The following is a 20,644-nucleotide window of genomic DNA, read 5'->3' as shown; positions in this document are numbered from 1 at the left end:
CAGGAGAAAACTCCTTGACTTTTGTGCACATATCACTTGTTGCACTGACTTTCTCACAACCTGAATACAACCTTTCCAGAATGATGCATTCCTTGGGACATGTATTAATATATTATTCATATACATTAATTCTATTGCTCTGGGACACAGAGCCACTGTGGGTCAGGTGTGTAGAGACTTGAGTAAATATGATTATTTTTATAAAATAAACAAGCTGACATCTTCTGACCTTTGTGAAACTTTATTGGCTTTTTAAAAAAAAACAGCTTGAGAACAAGTGCACGAGAGAGATTTAAGTGTCTGGCCGAGTGTAACAATTATGTTATTACAATTAGTGTGGCCGATCCTTAAAATATTATCTCATATTCTCTCATATTGTTTTGATGAAAATCAAAGATTACCAAGTAGCAAAAATACTGACAGCCATTACAAAAAGGACATAAAGTCTCTCATAGGGTTGTAGACGAAAGAGCCAGGTGCTCAAAATAAATAAAGTACCCAGTACCAGCAAGGTGGCCTTAAAGTGGTTAACAATAGTTCTTGTGCATTTAGTAATACAAAGAAACATGTGTAGATAACTGTTTATGTATCTTTATGTTTATGTATCTGAGCCAGCTTAATTGTTCTTTACGTAGAAGATGAGTCTGCTGTGATCATAAAGAAATGGTCATGGTCAGCAACAATACTGTGGTATTTAAACGATGCTAAGTTGGTAGTAAGTGCCAGGAAAATCATTGATACAAAGTAGGTAAGGTACTTTGCTTAGCATCTTGGAGCAACTGTGACCACATAATTTCCTCTGGGATTAATATAAATTACTCTGATTCTGACTGATAAGGACTGATTCATGCTTTCATGTCGCTTTTTTTTTTTTATTCTGACCCAACCATTGAAACATTGCAGGAGAAATTGACACTCATCAGACCAGGCAATCCATTTCCAATATCTAAGATAAATTGTGATGACTCCATGGAAACTATAGCTTCAGTTTCCTGGTCTTAGCTGACCGGATTGACATCCGTGGTCTTCTGCTGTGGATCCAAGGTTCACTTCTTCATACCTTAGTTGCAATGAGTGTTTATATTTCAGGTATACCGTTGTCTTCCTAACAGCTCAAAGCAGCCTGACTGTTCTTCTCTGAACTCTGGAATCAACAGGGCAATTTTTCCCAAAGAACTGCTGCTCAGTGAATATTTTCTCTTTTTTCAAACCAGTCTCTGTAAACCCTAGAGATGTCTGTGCAGGAAAATCAGCAGCAAATCAGCAGTTTCTGAAATACTCAGACCTGGCTGTCTGGCACCAAAAAACCATGCAACGTTCAAGGTCACCTAACTCACCTTTCTTCCATGTTCATACGTTTTAAATGTTTCCATATGTTTTCTGGTAACTTTGCCTGACTGCTGAGGGTTATTGGTTTCAACAGCCACATGTGCTGAGAGTCAGCAGAACGAAAAGGAAAAAAATGCTGTCATCTGTGAAACCAAAACAATACCATGAAAGGTGTTAAAAGATGATATAATACTTGGGAGAATTCCGATTCAGAGTGTTAATATGAGCAACGCCTTTCATTGAGAGATCATTTATACTTATATTGATTACAACATGTTTAAGATTTAAAAGCCATTTTTAGCGTTTGATATAAAAAAAAAAATATCACCCTGTGCAGCTAAGCACACTTGCCTCTGCCTGGGAATCAACAAGGTGTTTTGAAACCTGCAAGGAAACAAAACAAAAGGAGGATGAAAGCTATGATTTTTTGAGAAAGTGCCAAAAGGGTGACTAAGGTTCTGAGAAATGCAGAGTAAGAATGAACCTGTGGGCATGCATATCACTCAGGGCAGGAAGAGCAGTCTCAAGGACTGGACGTGACTTTATAAGAGAGTAACACCCTCTGTCTCTCTATCAGGGAAATCCAGGCCAGACCCAGGATGACTTCATGCTCAGATCCTCTCAGTGAGCCAACCACCCAACACAATGTTATCTGCAGATAGAACTGGACACGCGGTCAGCCATCTACTGGCAGCCACCACCGAGGTGTTCTCACATATGCTACACTGGCAATGATTTATAACTTGATCGTGTTTCTTCGAATGCATCTGGGACACTTTAAGAATGAGCAGGAAGCCATAAAACATAGCCACGGTAAAGTGTCTAAGACAGAAAATACACAACAACAATTCATGAACATACTTAAATTGTTAAATCAGCTGTAAAAGTGCCTCTTGCTTGTTATTTATTTGATTTAAAATAGTTCCACTCAGGGGTCCATCAGGCAGAAAGAAGCAGTCCTAAACTGCTTTTTTGTTGCCCTTGCCTGGTGGCTGCATGTTGCACTTCTGCTGGATCTGACCAACAAAGCTGTTCTTTCATTCACTGTTTGTTTTTAGGGTTATATAGGAGGCATACTTAAACACACCCCGTGTCTGTCTTCAGCCATCATACAAACTGAAAACATATGGGCTAAATTTGTTCACACACACACACATGCATACACACAGTACCCATCTGTCCTCATGTCTCAGTTAGTTAGTCGTCTTGGGTGAGGGGTCACACAGATATCCCTCTTCCTGCATTTGTTAGGCTCCTTCTCCACGGCTGCACACTGGGATGCTGTAATTCTACCTTGGTGGCGAAAATATGGCATTAAGTCCATGTTTCCTTCGGCTCTTTCCATATCTTGATAACCTTGTTCTTAGGAGGGTGGAGAAGGAACTGACAAGGCCCTCTGCATGGATTTTGTTTGCTTTCATTTCGACATTCAAACATTCAATAATCTTATAAAAGCTTTTGGAATAGAAACACTGATAGCTGACTTTACAGTATGCCTCACTGACGTTTATTTGAGGCCCCTGGGTATTTTTCACTCCATGTAAATATGTTAATATTTGATACAGATGCAGAAAATAATGGCTTTTCTTTAAAATACAGTGGGCTACAGGTCCATTTACTCTCCAGCCTTGTTTTAAAAAGAAAGTGTGCCGCTTGTTTTGACAGCGTGTATTCAAACTGTGCTTATTTTGCCATATGTGGCTGTACAAACCAGTAATTTACCCCCCAGCATCAGCAGCAGAATGTACAGCTGCTAGAGAACATATGGAAAGATTTAGCAGCTAAACCCTGAGCTCTCAGGAGACAGTAGAGATTGAAACAAAATGTCAGACCTACATTTTAACAATCTTTAGTGTTCTTTAATGTTAATAGAAGTTAATCAAATAAGTATTTTAACTTAATAACTAAATATAATATAAATCACACTCTTGTTTGCTAACCTGTTCACCGTATTAACTTGAAAGGGTATAACACAGTCACTGACCACATGGCTACTTATATCTCTTTAACCGCTCAGGAACACAAATATCTAATCAGTTAATGAGTGTATTTAGGTGTGTAGGCATGGTCAACATGCCCTGAAGTTCAAATCGAGCATCAGAATAGGGAAGAAAAGTGATTTAAGTCATTGGTACCAACAACATTTCACGGTTGTTGCTCTGAGTATTTCAAAAACTGCTGAGCTAATGAGAATTTCCTACACAGCCATCTCTAAGGTTTACAGAAAATAGCCCAAAAAAGAGAAAATATCCAGTGAGCAGTAGTTCTCTGGGTAAAAATGCTTAATTCATGACACAGACTCACCAAAACGGAACAACAAAAGACTGGAAAATGTAGAATCGAAGGACTAATCTAATTTCAGCTCATCTCTTGCTAAAGGGTGTTACCACAGCAGGTTGCTTTGCATGTTTGATTTAGCGGTTTTACACCAGAGGACCTTGCTGGCACAACCTAAAATGGAGCTTGTGTCTCCAGCTGAAGTCAAACAGCTGTATGCATCTAAATAATTTAGAGTCAGCTAATAATATTACAGTGTGAAGTTTAAATTCAAACTATTTGTTATTTAATTTATGTGATTTATTTAATCCTCCAAATTTCAAATGTAAAGTGAGGCCTTTGAAAACAACCGTTATCATGTAGTGTTGTTTCTCTGTGGCATGTCACAGATCATGAGCCAAAAAAGGTTTACAGCCCACATCCCACATTCTCTCATTACACCATTGAAAGGATCGCAACTGAACTGTACATAGTAGTCCGTGCCAAAGCCATTGGTATTACTCAACATACTCAGATAGTTCACTTCCTTTATGACTCCTCTACCTGTGCTACTGTTATTATGTGGCTTGACAGTAACACAGGTAAAAATTTAAAACAATTTGTAGCAAAAGCAAAACAAGAAATAAAGACAGAGCGAGTCTTCAGAAGTGTGTTTATGTTTGTAAGTTTGTTGCGCCCCATATGAGAATGTCACAAAATCAGGAGAAAATTCTAATTTCCCAGCGTTGTTCATTTACTTCTTGTATCAACAATGACGGCTTTGTCGTATTAATTATGTGATGCTGCCTCAGATGCACACATTCAGTGTTGCCATAAAAACACAGACTGTGATCAGTGCAACTGTGAACAGAAATAACAGTGGAACGAGGGGGTCCTGGTCCCTTTTCCACCGTTAGGCAATCATTGTAAATGTAATAAAACCATGTTAAAGAGAAGTCCTCACTGTGGTACACATGATGAGGCTGTGAATATGAATATCCAGCCTTTTTGCCATCTGTGCCACAATAAGGATCAAAGTGTTGTTGGTAAGAATAGAGCTGATCTCACTTTGTGGAGACTTATGTGACGTCTAAAATACAACGACTGTGGGCCTCTTGCAATTTCGACCTTGTTGGTTCAAAGCTTTGTCGGCCTATAATGTGCAGACAGCACGGCTAATCACTTAGTGCCTCAACCACATGCTCTGCACGGCTTGTCAACGGAGCGACAGTATTTTAATAATAACCAATAGTTCTCAGTAAAAACGCCAATGAGAAAAGGGTGTGGTCTGTGTTTCCATTGGTCTTGAAACATACTGCCTTGAAAAACTGTGTCACTATCACACTAATAAGGTCTTCTTTTTACTTTACAACAGCTTACGATTGGAAACTCATGGCTTGAGTAACTGTTAAGTCACTTATAAATGAAATATCAATACAGTATCATTGTCATTCGTAGTGTTTTCTCTGTTTTTTTATCTCTCCTTGAGTAGTGTTTTTAAGATAGTGATCATTCTCGCTGGATTTGTGTGTTTTTTATCTGATGTGACATTCCACTGCTATCTTCACATCACCTGGGAACCTGAGTTTCATCTACTATCAGGCTCCTGATGTATATCTAGCTACCACTACTTCATGCCATTCGCATCAATGCTTGACTTCAGTCAAGATTTTGCCCCTTTTTATTCCCTGTAATAATATGAAGCAAGTTTAACATACACAGGATATCTTTCTGCTTTTTGCCGTCACTTATGCTAACATGAGGCTGAGCGATCGTACAATACTTGTTATCTTGACAAGCTAAACTGGAAATTATCATTGTAGGTACAGTCACATGAAAGGGGTGGCGCTAGCAGCGTCTGGTCTCATTTTGCAAGGAAGATAAAGCCATAACATCAGGAAAATATGAAGAGGTTAAACATATAGCCTAATGCATAGCTGATATGAAGATACCAGCCGGGTACTATAGCAATGTAGTCTATATTACCATTATATATACCATCATGCTCCAAGGAAGGCAATCTCTTTCATAAAGGCTGGAGAGAAACCCCAGGTGCACCCACATTTAAACAACCGGCCTCCTCAACACAGCCTCTGATTGGCAGCTACAGGCTGACCTGGGTAAACAACTTAAGTTCCCACAGCACATTGCAAAAACATCCCTCCGGCCAGATATGATCATTATTTCTGAGGCCTCAAAAGAGCTGATCATGCTGGAACTCACAGTGCCCTGGGAAGAGCGGATTGAGGAGGCCAATGAAAGGAAACGTGGAAAGTACCAGGAACTAGTGCAGGAGTGCAGGGGAAGGCGCTGGAAGACTTTCTGTGAGCCCATAGAAGTGGGTTGTAGGGGCCTTGCGGGACGATCACTCTGCAAAGTCCTAGGCCGACTGGGTGTGGCTGGGGCAGCCAAACAGAGGGTCATCCAGGCTGTGAGCGAAGCGGCAGAGATAGCCACTTGGTGGTTGTGGATTAAGAGGGCTGATCCGTGGGTAGCTACTGGTACGCAAGTCGGGGCCTGATCACCCCGGCTGGGTCACCTGGGTGAGGGTGTATGATGTTGTGAGACCCGAAACACCTGATGACCCCAGGATACATCACTGAAGATGCGTACCAGTGCATCCAGGAGATGTGTCTTGTATAATATTGGTGCAGTATTTGAAACACTTTATGAATATTTGAAGACTGGAAAGGGCACACTGTATTAACAAAGTTTAGCCTATTTGAAGGTTGAAAGTGTCCTGACTATATCAGTTAACAGGGTTTCAATGCCCTGACATTTAGACACAGAACAATCAGATGGATTAACAATTAATATTGTTAATCCATTAAATTAATGTTTAGAGGGGTGTAAGACAGTCATAGTTTATTTCACCTGCAGGCCCAGTGAGTTTAAACCATCTAAGAATATACTAAAGATTAAATGTAAAAGCAAAATTCAACCACATACTTAGATTTTGTGCAGATTTGATGTAAGGTCTACTAGAGGTGTAGCATTTTAGGATCATTCATTATGGCATTTTTGCTGTTAACAAAGAAAAAAGAAATAAATCGAGAAATAAAGTCAAGTATCTATATTGATGCTCATCAGGGAAAAACATAGACATGTGCAGACATCCAAAGGATCAGGAATGGTGACTCAGCTGATTGGTAAGTAGGCGGTGACTTCGTACCTGTTAAGGTCAGAGGTCAAATTTATTTATAAAGCACACTTCCAGAAAGATGATGCTTCACAAAGTGCTTAACAATATAAAAATGCCATTAAAAAGAAACAATATATAAACAATAATAACAATATAAAACAATGATAGGATAATAAAAGAATTTAAAAAATAACTAAGACTATTAAATAAGACCAAAATGCTTGGGTCATAGTGTGTTAAAAGCCAGGACATAAAAATATGTCTTCAGAAGTGATTTAAATTGATCAAGTGTTTGTGCACTTGGTCAGGTCTGAGACCTGCCACAGAGAAGGCTCTATCACCACGAGATGTGAGATTAGTCCGTGGGATGGATAGCATTAATTTTGAGCTACACCTCATGACTTTTCCTAGAGCATAAACAGAAAGGAGCTCAGACAGGTAAGAAGAGGCTCAGGCGTGAAGTGACTTAAAAACAAAAAGTAAAAGTTTAAATTGGATCCTGTAGTAGACAGGCAGCCAGTGTAGGGAGGCTAAAGCTGGAGATATATGATCTCTCCGTTTGGTACCAATGTTAATATGTATTCTGGGAAATCTTCTGCAGACTTAAGGTGTCTGTAGCAACAGGTTACCATGGTGATAAACCCTGATAAGATTTGTTATTCTGAAAACCCACCATTTCCTTAAGCCTGAACTTAGCTGGATAACCCCACTATTCACTGTAGATCACTGTGCTCCCTCAACTACAACTAAAATGAAGTATTGTGTTTTTGTAATGAAAATGTTAAATACGCATATTGCAAATAAGTTATAGTAACAAGTCTAGTAACAACTAAACCCGTGTTAATTACTTGGTTTATAGTGGCAGGATCTGCACCAATCACCAGGATTGAGGAGGACACTGATTCTGGAGCACATGGGACTACGCGAGCTAGACCTTGGGAAATTGGCCACCGTATATATGTCTCTTTGTAACTCAAGAAAGATTATCATTAGCTCATGGGGTTATCTCTAAAGCATGATCTTAGTTAAAACCTGCCAAAAAATTCACTTTGAGCGTATTTTATGTTTTTGTTTTGTTTGTTTTTTTTAATTTAAGACCCAAAATATGTGTAGTGGTTAAGAAAAAACATCTGGAAATATCATAGCTAAATATGCTTATTGGTAGTCAGTGGCATGACTGTGTATTTCAAAAAAATTATCATTGAGCCTCTGTGATCTTCTGGCCCCGTCGGCTGTAAAACCAGACACACTTCTGTGCTGGAAATCCTGACATAACCTTAGGAACATGTTTCACTATTATACTCATAAATAAATAAATACATAAATGAATTAACAACATTACTAAAAACCGCCACTTTCACTGGATGGACTGAGGCAAAGTTGTAAACTGCCCTGTGGGTTGATCATCTGAAATTTTGAATTGTTTCTGGAAGTGACATTCTGGGCCAACACTTGTCTGGGCTTAAGAAAAGAGGGACCCATCCGTTGGTTATGAACTCACAGCTAGAGTCTGTGGTGATATAGGCGTACATACAAGCGCATATAATTATTTTAATTACATTAAACAACCTTGACTTTCCGTGTTGAGAATTTCCTACTGTGGATTACAAATTCCCGTTAGTGGGTGCACATAAGGCTGTGATGACCATTCAGAAGTACATGTCCATCAAGCATGGCTTCCCTTGGACTTGGGTGAGGCAGGGCTGAAATGTGCAGGGGTCAGACTCTCAGGCTATTGGGGAGGGTTATGTTAATGCATCCTGGCAGTGTGGGATTTTTCCATCAAACACTCAAGTACAAATTCTGCATACTACGCTCACTCATAGAAATTCATATAATGCAATCCTCTCCCACTCTTGAGCTCACTGTCACACATACACACATGTTCAGACCTCATCCTGGCACTACTGAGAAGCTCTAAGCGACAAGATTACTTGAAGTCATGGACAGCACTTCTTTGTTACAAATCTCTTCGTGCTGTTATTGGATGTGAATGCTGTTCCGCTTCTAAATCCATCCTGATGTTCAACACAATGGGACCATCAGAGCACATCCTTTAAACTGTGGAAAGCTTCGTAATTAGGAATTAGCAACAACTTTTCCATCCCTTCAAAAAATGGAGTGAAGCTGACTGAAGCCTTTAAGGGGTGTTAGATACTCCATGGGCTTTTGACGAAGGAAATGAAGGGAAAAAAGAGTAAATTATTTAATTAATGACCAGCAACCTTTGAAAAATGAAGAAGGAAAGAAGAAATATTCAGAAACATTACACCCAGACACATTTCTTTAAATTAAGCTTGCATGCAAAGAGTGGGAAAGAACAGACTTATATAAAACTAATGTAAAACATATATATGGCCATACTGTATGTATATGGGTGGGGGTACAGCAGAGGTCATACCTCCTCGGGCCAGAAGTTAATGAGTTTGTTACAAGATCCTTCTTACTTGGTGCTCCTGCTATTTATACTTAAAAAATTTTCCAGTTCCACAGTCAAAGGCACAGTTGTTAAAGAGGAGAATTTAACCATTCATATGACAATTTAGGCCATGAAATTGGCAAGGATAAGAGGCCCAAATCAGTAATTAAGAAGTTATGGGAGTCTTTGAATAGAATAACAAGGTCGATGGAAACTCTTCTGTAAAAGAAAAGTTTGACTTTATGGTAAATAATCCTATTTGCTTTCTTGTCAAGAGCCTAAGTATTAAATGTGAAGGTGCAGTTGACAACCTTTTGACAAATCCTGAAGAGTTAAGAAGGAAAGTCAGGTCACATGGGCCGACAAGTTAAAGAAAAGATAACACAAAAGGTGACATATACAATTTCAGAGATAAAATCAACAATCAAATCACATCAGATCAGAATTATATACAAATTATCTGAGCACTTAGAGGTCCTACTTCTCTTAAACAACATGGCACATGGTGGCACAGTGGTTAGCACTGTTGCCTTACAGCAAGAAGGTCCTGAGTTCGGTTCATCAGCCCGGGGCCTTTTGATGTGGAGTTTGCTTGTTCTCCTTGTGTTTGTGTGGGCTCCTTCCAGGTACTCCTGCTCCCTCCCACAGTTCAATCGCATGCATTTAGTAGGGATAGGTTAATTGGTAACTCTAAATTGCCCATAGGTGCAAATGGTTGTCTGTGTCTATGTGTTAGCCCTGCAACAGACTGGCAACCTGTCCAGGGTGTACCCTAAGAGAGCTGGGATAGGCTCCTGAGACCCTGAAAAGGGTCTTTTGTGCCACATAATCAAATGGATAAATACCCATGTTTATTCTGAATGTGTAAAAAGTAGATACAGTTGCAGACGTTTGATGGGAATACTTTACTGTGGTCTGTGAATAGACATTTTTATTAAGGGTTTTTCTTTGTCCCAGAATCTTGAGACAATTAGACAGAGCATTAAAACCATTTCAAAAAAGGAAGACTGGACTACAATGCTTAAAAAAAAAAAGGTCTGTAAGTTTGTAAGTTAAATCTGCTTTTCTTTCCAGAACCTGGTGTTGTTTAGGAAAAAAAAACAATTTGTACATAATAGTAAACAAAATTTTAGCTTAGTTTTATTGGACACTCATCAGCGCTGAAGACCTCGAGGCCTCAGTATCGCTAAAAAAGACAGTTAGGCAGTGTAATCTGGTGCAAGCCAAATCTTCATTGTTGATATCTGACTTAGAATAATTTCATTTGTAGGCTTTGAAGTATCCTCTTAATTAAATTACCAGTAGAAACTAAAAGTCACAACATTTTTGGTACAGTAGTTGTACCTCTTATAGCTTGAGTTAAAGCTCCGCTCTTCAATATGCTGCATAATCTTTGTGAGAGACTATTATCAAGTAAACGACGACAACTTGATTCAACATAACAAACCCCACAAAAAATTACCTTTAAAACTCTGTATGTAGACCTATTGTAAATTTAACATTAAAATCTTCTCATCAATAACCAAGTTCAGGTAAACCTTGTAAATTGTCCCCAGCAGCTCCTCTCTGTTCCCAGCAAATAACCTCTCGTCTGATTACAGGACCTGTTTAATCTTCATTCCTCCCTGTTGTGGTTATAGGCGTGGGTACGAGGCAGGTTATTTCCTGGCCAGGTGCAGTAACTTCCTGGAAGCCAAGCTAACCAGTCTGGTGTTGCTGTTACATTTTCTATGACGCTAACACTGCATAATGGGTATAGTTCCACATAAAGTACATGTATTTTCCTAAATGACCTAGTATTATTTTTAAAATGAAATGTGAAGTGGTGGGAAACCTGAATGTTTCTGAAAGACGTTAAGGACATGCGAGAAGGGAAGTTATCTGCCTGTGTGTTTTTGCTCTCAATGCTTCATTATAACCGTTGGAATGGCCTCCAGCAAGGAGGAATTAAACCTGAAAGATTCCTGTTATATAATAGAACATGTGTCTGCAGGCAGAGGCCAGTACAGGGGGTCCTCGGCTGACACTCACATTACATTCAGCAAACAGGGAAACAAGGGAAGAGGAGGATGAGCTATTTTGGTTTTGTTTGTGACTCTTTGTTGCAATCCCAAACTTCACCAACTGGTTGCAGGTCTGCGTGACTTTTGAGGAGGGATGAAGGGAAACCTTGAGACGAACAAGTGAACAAAGCAGGTACGGTGTTTTGACCAAAATCTTGATTCTCCTGTGTTTACTGGTTTCCTGAAAACACAACTTAGAGTAAAGTTGTTGGTCGTTGAATTAAAGCTAATCCCATTTTCACTAGATAATTTGGATTTACCTCACCTCATTACAGTTTACATCTCACACTGTGGGAATTTCACCCTGAACACAGAAAACTCAGCAGTAAACCCAAGAGTCGCATGGTAAATAACTGTCTTGAAGTTTACTCTGACAGGAATTGCCATTGATCCCAGACAAACAATTCAACTTCCCCTTCCAGAGAACGCTTCCCAGCAAAAAATAGAGCACCAGGGATGTAAGAATTAAGGGGGAGTGTGGAGAGGAAGAGGAGGAGATGGAGGAGGAGGAAGCGAGAGAGAGAGAGGGAAAGAGAAGGGAGGTCCATGGGGGAAACACTCTCTCGTGATGCCCTGTTTTTTCTTCTCGTGCCCCCTGTGTGGACAAACAGCTCGTGGTGGGAAGACACGACGCTCAGATGCCGGCGTCAAGAGTCATCTTCTGCTGATGTCCACAAGAAGGTGGTCCTACAATCGCGCTGTGGTCATCTACATCTACACCTGCCATCTGTCCGCTAACTTAAGGAAGACTTAGTTCCTCTGAGGGACCATCTCTGCTTGATTGAAAGCAGCTTCTCGAATATCGGCACTAAAGCAGAACGGTGGGTAAGCATAGAAGCCTCTAATAATACTCAATGACATTTCAGTGAAATGATGCAGACCGTCTGGTAAAAAGCTGCGAGCATCTTACTAAAGCAGTCTTTAAGGGAGTGATGATATCTTGAAGAGAGGTACGATGGAGTGAGAGGCCTGGTCTGTGTTAAACCCCCTGTCCTCCCCGGCAGGTACAGCTGTCAACTCTTTTCGTCTCGCTCTTCTTCCCTCGTGGCTTTCATATAAGACAAATATACTCAAACAAAGCACAGTACTGGAGGTAACCTAAAGCACAGAGCCACCAGCAATGCATACCTACTCAATGAAGACTTTAAGAAATCGTCATCCCTGTGCCGTGATAATTCTACTTTAATGCTAGCACAATTTACCCTTACAGTTTCTGTTCTTCTACAGAGAAGTGATAAAAATCAAATTAATGAGTTGCCTGTAGATACCAGTTACTCTTCTGAGTGTTCATAGAGAAATACAGGCGAAAAAAAACAAAAAACTAAAGGACTCTTTTGTTCAAGCAGGCTTGAACAACGGTGGAAGACATTTAAATTCTTTAGTAACAGTGCTACGGAGCACAACTGCTCTATTATAAGCAAGTCTTTCATAATCAAAGAGGCCTCTTAAATACACGGGCGGTATTTAATGTCGTAATGATACAGTTTGGGGCGTTTTTTTCTCCTTTACTTACTATTTAGGGATTTGTTTCAAAGATGAACTGTACATTTCTTTTTAACTTACTCCCCAAAAAGTGCCGTTTTTATGTAGGAAATAAGAACTTTTAGGACTTCATATTTCAAAATAACAGATTTATAACTTCATGTGATGCTCAGTAAAAAAAAAAAAAAAAATCTTACTCTGTGATTTCAGCAGGATATTCAACCTAAATCTGTATCAGTGTTCCTCTGTTTGACATTCAAGCACCAACAGCTGATACATTCACACTTAAAAGTAGCCATTAGCATGTCTTAGTGTGAATCGAGACTCCCTCTGCCATCATAAAAAAAGAGATTTGTTTAAATACCTGCCAGTAAAAGATAAAAGATTACCAGCTCGCTAATCTGAAAGCAGTGCCCTATGCCACGGCTGAATGGTATGTGTATTACTGAGTATATAGACTGTCTTCAAATAAGTAAACACCGAAATAAAAATAGATAAAACTGCTTTTCATGATCAGGAGGTTGTTAGGAGGTTGTTTTGCTCCCTGAAACACCTTGCAGCTTTCTGGCCTGAAGGTTCCAGCGTAATGCCATATGCAGCACAACAATAGATCATAACAGGGCTGTGGGTCTGTGTACAGTAGTGGGTAGATGAAGAGCCAGACAGCCATGTAAGGTAGCAGACAGCACATCGGCCTGCTGGCTTCTGCTGGTGTGACTGATATATGGGAGCCCAGACCCGTGCGGGTCTGTAAGAAGTGGCAACAGGTGACTCACATGAGAGCGAAGAATTCTCGCTCTCGTGCCAAATCAGATCCACTTTGTAGGTCACCCTACACCAATCTAACACCAGCCAGCGTGCCACTATAGCTAAACTTAAACACGCTCATCCTCGATTGTAATCCTGGCATTTCAGGAACAAGTCCCTAACCCAAACAGCTGCTGCAGGACTGGGACTGACTCTGGAGACGTGCTAAAGTTCAAGCATTAGAAAAATAAATACGTGTGTGCATTGTAACTGGGAAAAATAGTACAAGAGAGTAAAAATAACCAAGTGTGAGTGACTTCAACTTGTATATCCTTATCCACTATGCTATTGATATCTAACTGAAATAAGCTCAGAAAACTTGTATGTACTGTTTTTAACACATGGCGGTTCTGTAGTAAAGCTATACTGAGGCTGTCTCATTGAGAGGAACACAACACAACACAACCAAGGTCATAGAGTAAAATAGTGACAAGAGTAAAAAAAAAACTTCAGATAATAAAGTTTTATTGTATGCTATACCTGGTTAGAGGATGTGATAGAGATGAATATCACTACAATATATCATAATTTTTAGATTTAAAATTGAATTAAAAGCATAACAACCCAACTCTGGTTCATGTAAAAACAATTAGGTGCTTAAAACACAATGTGCACCATTAGTGTCTTGCTGTTTATTTAACTTTTTCCTGCAGAAATCTATGCAGCGTTATGGATTGTTTTGTTTTTTCCCAGCACTGATCACATTTCTGACACTAAAAAACCATCTTAGCGCATGCAGCTCATTACAGAGGCTTTATAAATGCATCAGGCCTTATAGCTGCCGATTAAATATCTTCAAATAACGCACATGACCATTTTCTTCCCTAGTTTGGCTATTCAGTTAACAGGGTTTTGTATGCTGGTAACTCCAAAATACAATTAGGCCAAATTTGTCCTTCCGTAGGAAAGAAATGACTTTTCCTGATCTCTTCAGCAAATCCTTTCAGACACGAATAACACGATTGTTCTTAATGCACAACATACGTTTTCCTCCACTGATGGTAGTCTAAACAATGCCCCATCAGAGGGAAGCGAGCCAGGAAAGTGTATAACTCACCACCTTACTGTCTGTGTGCTTGTGATGACAGCGCAGATCAACCAGTGTATCCTGATCCCCTGAGAGCATCCGGAGTCTGTCAAACACGGCTTAGTGCTGAAAGGTGCACATCACTGAAGGAAAGTTTAAATCAACCCTGCCCCCTGTTGTTACCGGGCTGTGGATACACTGCAGGCTGAGGGGGAGTTGGAAAAAGAGTGTGTAGTTTATAAAGCTCATCAGTAAAATATCATCAAAAGGATTTTATTGTCTAAGATTTAGAAACCACAACTGAGGGAATGTGCCTATGTCTCTTTTGTGTTATGACACAAGGTGACTCTGGTGGGCATAAATTTATAGCAATACAAACATAGCTTCGTGTTCCTGTAAGATTTCCCTAGCCTCGGGCCTTGCCACCAGCCTCACTGGTTCTTAAACAAGCTCCACCGCCCTCTGGCACCGCAAGAGGGAGAGAAAACACACAACAATTTTCCTGTTGGTCTACAGTGAGTCACAGCAGCAGCCATCACCTCTCAGTGAAGTAGCTGCTGCTTTTCTCTTAACTTGTCCCAGCTGCCTGACTGATGTTCTGACTGGAAATTACAATAAGGCTGCACACTGTGAGCCCGGTTTGAGTTGACCTTGCAGTGCTGAAACATCATCGTTTTTCCTTCAGTTCGTAGAAAGCTAAGCTTATTGTTTGGTTCATCACAGGATCCCTCCACCACATAAACATTCCTTCTGTGAAGCTCTCTCAGTGCAAACACAGGCACTTCGATCAGCGTCAAAGGAAATAAGTCAGGGATACGTAATGTTGCATTTACGCACTTTGCTATTTTGAATACAACCTAACTAGATTCTCCATTACTCCTCCATTACAATACCACTGAGATTATAAACAGACCTGACAGCTGTGATGGTGCACAGGCAAAGCGCACTGTTCAGAAAAGGGCACAGTGGATCACAGTAAATCCCTGCAGCACAGGTGTGATCGACAACCAGTAGCAGTAAAAGGCACTTTGACAGAAACGGTTCATAGGAGCAGCTCGTCTCTGACCTCCACCCCTTTCACCTTCTGCTCATTTCAATGTCTTGCTCCTGCTGTCCACAGGAAATCATATTGTTTGAGATTGCTTCCTCTGAGAGCAGGAAGAGGTATTCGAGGGAAGGAGACTGTAGCCAAGAAAACAGCCTCACACCACTTGTTCTGAATTCTGCTTTGCCTTCCTTTCTCATCGCTGTGTATGTACACCATGTGCCCAGACTGACGGACTATAAGTCCTTTCTAAAAGAGGCAGTTTACGCAATCAAATCCTGCTTACAAGATATCAGCATCTAAATGGTGCACAGCTTTAGAACCACGGGGGGAACTTTGGCAGCCTTGAAACTAATATTGCATTAAATTAAGAAACTGTGTGAGAGTCTGAATACCACTGTACCATTGTACAAATAGATTAGGGAACAATCAGTCTTCACCTAATCTCCCTTTAAAAAGCAAAACTCATTAAAAACGTGTATCCTCTTAAAGAACATCATTTTACAAAATGACTTGTTCTGGATCTCTTCTATGCTCACGGCTCGAATCTGGGATTCATTTAGAAAATGACACATGCAAACCAGCAAGAGATTGTCACATAGTTTGTCATAGCCCAGGGGGAAATGCATTGTTACCCAGGTTTGCACAGGTTTGTTGTCAGTATCAGCTGATAAGAGCGTGGCTGTTTTAATGTGCGGTCTCCTGGCATTGTGCTGGCTGGATTCTCAGTCACTTCCTCAACTCTGCGGCTGTTTGCGATTTACTTCCAGTAAAGATCGTGAGCTTTTTATCCGTTTAAGGCTCTGGGCCAGCTGCTGTCCAGTTATCCAAGGTGTCAGATGTATGCTGGAAAAATAGCACAGCGCAGTTTTCCTGTGCTGCGCATTGGCTTGTCAGCCTTGGGCTGTGGATGGAGGTTAAAAGTTTCTTTTCCAAAATGTTGTCATACTGGTGTTTTGTTTTCTACCACTCTGTGCTGTAGAGATACGGAGCACAATGCCCTGATTTTCCATCTTATTGCCATATATATACTTCATAGAGACACAGAGGGAGGGGGCGAGACAGATGGTCATGGTCATTTAGACCATATCTCGCTGTCACACATAACCAGAGTCAGTGTTAGCCAGTCGATTCAAAACCTTGCACTGTGGACCAAACAGCTATTTGCTATGGAAACAGCTGCTCGAGGATTTCCTTCAGGAAGAGATGAGAGGTGGTAAGAAATCATATTAACATCCCCTGTGGCTTTTGTAGCTCTCTTTCTCTCTCTCTCTCTTTAGACTTGTGCTTGGTTAACTTTTAGTTTTATGTTCTGGCGTTTTATTGTGAAGCACTTTATCTTGAAAGGTGCTGTATAAATAAAATCTTGCTTACTTACTTTGCTTGTAGGGATTATACTGTATATAATTTCCTTCCATGAAAGTATATTTGGCTTTTGGCTCCTTTAGAGTAATGTCTACATGTTCTGCTACACCACCAAACAGAGCATTAACTTCAAATGCGTGACGCGTTGGAAAAACCTGTTGACCTGTGACCTTCAACCCTTTTTTCTTTCTGAGGTGTTTTAACCGGCTTTTATTTCTTAATTGCGTAGTAAAAGCTAAAAGTAGCTACATGCATATTCAGCCCATAAATGTTAGAAGTCACCACTTGATCCAGTTTGACAGGTTTTCTTAACCCCTCCATGATGGCGGTCATCTGTGTCACCCATAAAGCTGTCTAGTAAACCGCCTTATAGGGTCATTCTCAGCTGAGACTTCCCAGCCTGTCACTGCCATGTTTGGATCTTACCCAGACTCTCAATAATGCTTAAGTCAAGAGATTAGTTTGAAAAAAAAAAAAAGAGAGAGAAGAAGCAGTCTGACTGACACCTCCAGATAGATGGAGACTGGAATCTGAAGGAGGGTTTCATCACAGCAAAGGAGAACAGTGGCCATCTAAGCCATTGCACTGAAATTGTGAGTGGTGTGCCGCGGGGGGAAATGGGAAATGTCCAGTTCAGGCCAGGTCACAGCACTGAAAAAGGGCAAAGTCTTTCTGTGCTGACTCACCCCTTTGATGGAGGTGTGTTTCGCTTTCTGTAATTTAATCTGTTTTAATAATTTGGAACAGGACAAGAGGGAATGTAAACACACATAATCTAATGTTTAATAATAATATTATTATTTTCTTTTACATGGCTACCAAATTTCTTCTCCTCCGTCTGTCTCTCAGGGGAAAAAATGGCTGTTCTCATGTGACAGTATCCAGCCCTAAAGCGATTCACAGGCAGAGAGGCTATTTTTGTGCCACACAATGCCACTCATACACCAGGTCATTCCCATCAGCGGGAATGCAGATGACCTACAGCTGTCACTGATTGTCTGCTTGTATTTCTCTTTTCCCCTTTTCCCCCTCCTCTTCCACTCTATTCATCCTCCACCTCAGAAACTCCCCCTTTCCCCCTCCGGTGCACCCTCTTTTCACCTTCCCCGTTGTTCCTACCAGCTCTTTGTGCTTCAGGTGTGCGCCCAGGCCGTGAGTAGTGATGGGGGACTGGACCCTCCTGGGGAATTTCCTAGAGGAAGTCCAGGAACACTCCACTTCGGTCGGAAAGATTTGGCTCACCATCCTCTTCATCTTTCGTATCCTGGTGCTGGGCACGGCGGCAGAGTCCTCGTGGGGGGACGAGCAGAGCGATTTCCTCTGTGACACCCAGCAACCAGGTTGCACCAATGTGTGCTACGACAGGGCCTTCCCCATCGCACACATCCGCTACTGGGTGCTGCAGATTGTCTTTGTCTCTACGCCCTCCCTCATCTATATGGGCCACGCCATGCACACAGTGCGCAGGGAGGAGAAGCGGCGAAAGAGGGAGCAGGAGGAGAGAGAGGCGAGAGGTGAAGAGGGAGGAGACCTGGAGGGGGAGAAGGAGTACCTCCAGCAGAAGGAGAGCGGAAAGGAGGTGGTTGCTGACGGGAGTGGCAGAGTTCGCCTAAAAGGGGCGCTGCTGCGGACCTACGTCCTGAGCATTTTAATCCGTACAATGATGGAGGTGACTTTCATTGTGGTGCAGTATCTTATCTATGGGGTGTTCCTCGATGCGTTGTACCTATGCAAGGAATTGCCCTGTCCCAATCCGGTTAACTGCTACATGTCACGGCCCACGGAGAAGAATGTCTTCATCGTCTTCATGCTGGTGGTGGCCGGCGTTTCTCTGCTGCTCTCTGTGTTGGAGCTCTACCATCTCGGCTGGAAGAGCATCAAGAGGTGCATACACAAAAAGATGATGCAAAAGAGCAAGCAGAGAGCTGTGACGGTAGCGGTGTCTGCAGCCTTGGAGTCCAACACCTCACCACAACCCTCAGTCTCCTGCACCCCACCTCCTGACTTCAACCAGTGCCTGACAGCCCCCGCCTCCATAAACCGCATGACCTCCATGGCCTCTCATCCCTTCAACACCAGAATGGCGCTGCAGCAGAACTCAGCCAATCTGGCAACTGAGCGACATCGTAGCTGCGACAACCTGGAGGATGATGAAGACTTCCTCAGGATGAGATACAACCAGGTACCAACAGGCCTGCCCAATAACTGCTCGCCATTGCCTCTGCTACACTCAGTGTACTTGAAGGACAAACGGCGCCTGAGCAAGACCAGCGGGACCAGCAGCAGGGCTCGCCAAGATGACCTGGCAGTATAAATTCACAAAGTGTGGTGGATGAGGAAGAGAGGAAGAAGGGCTGGACCTTCGGAAGAAATGTGTGTCTGGGAGATAGATCTCTGTGATGGAGGCATGAGCTGAGGCTAACTATGAACTGTAGCACCAAGGCCTGACACTTGAGCACATGTGATGAGTGGATAATGTGAACTTGACTTGTGTGAGCTTTGTGTCCTAGAGCTCTAAAGAAAAACTGCAAAACAAGCTGTAAAGGAGAATAATGAGAACAGAGTAACAGGTTTGACACCTGACTATTGCACATTAGGAGTAGAGAGTCCTTTCATTTTAAACCAGTTAACTACAGATTAGCTGATTTTTGTCACACACAAATGCAAAAAAAAAAGAAAAAAAGATTTGCAATAAATAGACAAGATCGCAGTATGGTAGAAACTGTGAAGCTCTTCGATAAAGTGCCTTATCAAGCATCAGAAATATCTATTTCCTTATGACATTGTTTTTGTAATTATTTAAAAGCCGTGGTAGAGACTGTCATTTGAACCACTTGTTGACCTGATTGCACTATACCTGCAGGCAAACATAAAAACCTAACTCGGAAATAATAGCACTGCAATCTCAAAGCCTGTCAGTGAAGTCAGTCCTATACTAGTCAGAAGTCTTCTGTGCACAGAAATGAGAGAATGTAGCCTTTTACAGGATTTTCTTTTTGAAGGTCCCTCAAAGAAAAAGCAAGCGGTCCTGCTTGGATGTTGTTATGAATGGATTCAGCCACTAGGTGGCAACAATGCACTAGCGTTTCCCCCTTTCTCTCCCGGAGCCATTGTGTTAAAAGTGTGTTCCTAAGAAGTGTGTGAGTCGGTTGGTGTCTTTGAATGTATTGTTCTTGTAGCACAGTAACTGTACGGGTAGTTCATAACCATGTTGTGAATATACGTCTTTACAAGTGGAAGATGATTTTTTAAAAATATATACATGTATATGTACATAAACATAGCATAATATTTGAAGAACTGTCCATCCTGCTGTACATCCACTGCAGTCTTTGGTTATTTCACACACACATTTATGCAATAACTGTCATCGCAAACCCACAACAAATAAATAAATCATCAGCTGTACAATCTGCTCTGTTGTTCTCAGCGTGTGATTTATTCAGTGCCGTACAACACTTGCCTTTGATTTGTCTGTCGTATGAACATAGAAAGACTTTAGTATATGTAAATATGCACACACTAAACTGTTAGAATTGCACAAGATGAACATTTAGAACAACTACCATTTAAATAACGTGCTCAATGCAGAAATGCTGAAATCAAGACAAAGTGATGCAATTTCCAGATCCGAACAAAGATGAAGAGTCTCCAGCATTTCTGAATCACTGTACCATTGCTGCAGCGACTTTCTGTTTGCCGTCCTCAC

The 20,644-nt window shown here is 41.2% G+C and overlaps 1 protein-coding gene across 5 annotated transcripts; it reads left to right on the top strand.

The window, feature by feature from the left end:
• The first annotated feature begins 2,061 nt into the window (after window positions 1–2,061).
• Window positions 2,062–20,338, top strand: gja5a (gap junction protein, alpha 5a). Of its 5 annotated transcripts, XM_080902692.1 has the most exons (4): window positions 2,062–2,142; window positions 11,281–11,342; window positions 11,821–12,030; window positions 17,998–20,338. In XM_080902692.1, the coding sequence occupies exon 4, from the start codon at window positions 18,098–18,100 to the stop codon at window positions 19,247–19,249; it is 1,152 nt and encodes a 383-aa protein (XP_080758818.1). In that variant the 5' UTR covers window positions 2,062–2,142; window positions 11,281–11,342; window positions 11,821–12,030; window positions 17,998–18,097; the 3' UTR covers window positions 19,250–20,338. The 5 variants fall into 5 exon arrangements, with proteins under 5 accessions (XP_080758818.1, XP_080758817.1, XP_080758821.1 ...); XM_080902691.1 differs by having other exon boundaries at window positions 11,281–12,030; XM_080902695.1 differs by lacking the exon at window positions 2,062–2,142 and having other exon boundaries at window positions 9,400–12,030; window positions 18,058–20,338.
• The last annotated feature ends 306 nt before the right edge of the window (window positions 20,339–20,644 follow it).

This window comes from Rhamphochromis sp. 'chilingali' (assembly GCF_963969265.1).
Source record: "Rhamphochromis sp. 'chilingali' genome assembly, chromosome: 14".
In the NCBI taxonomy this organism is placed as follows: Eukaryota; Metazoa; Chordata; class Actinopteri; order Cichliformes; family Cichlidae; genus Rhamphochromis; species Rhamphochromis sp. 'chilingali'.
This window is presented reverse-complemented; position numbering and strand designations above follow the sequence as displayed.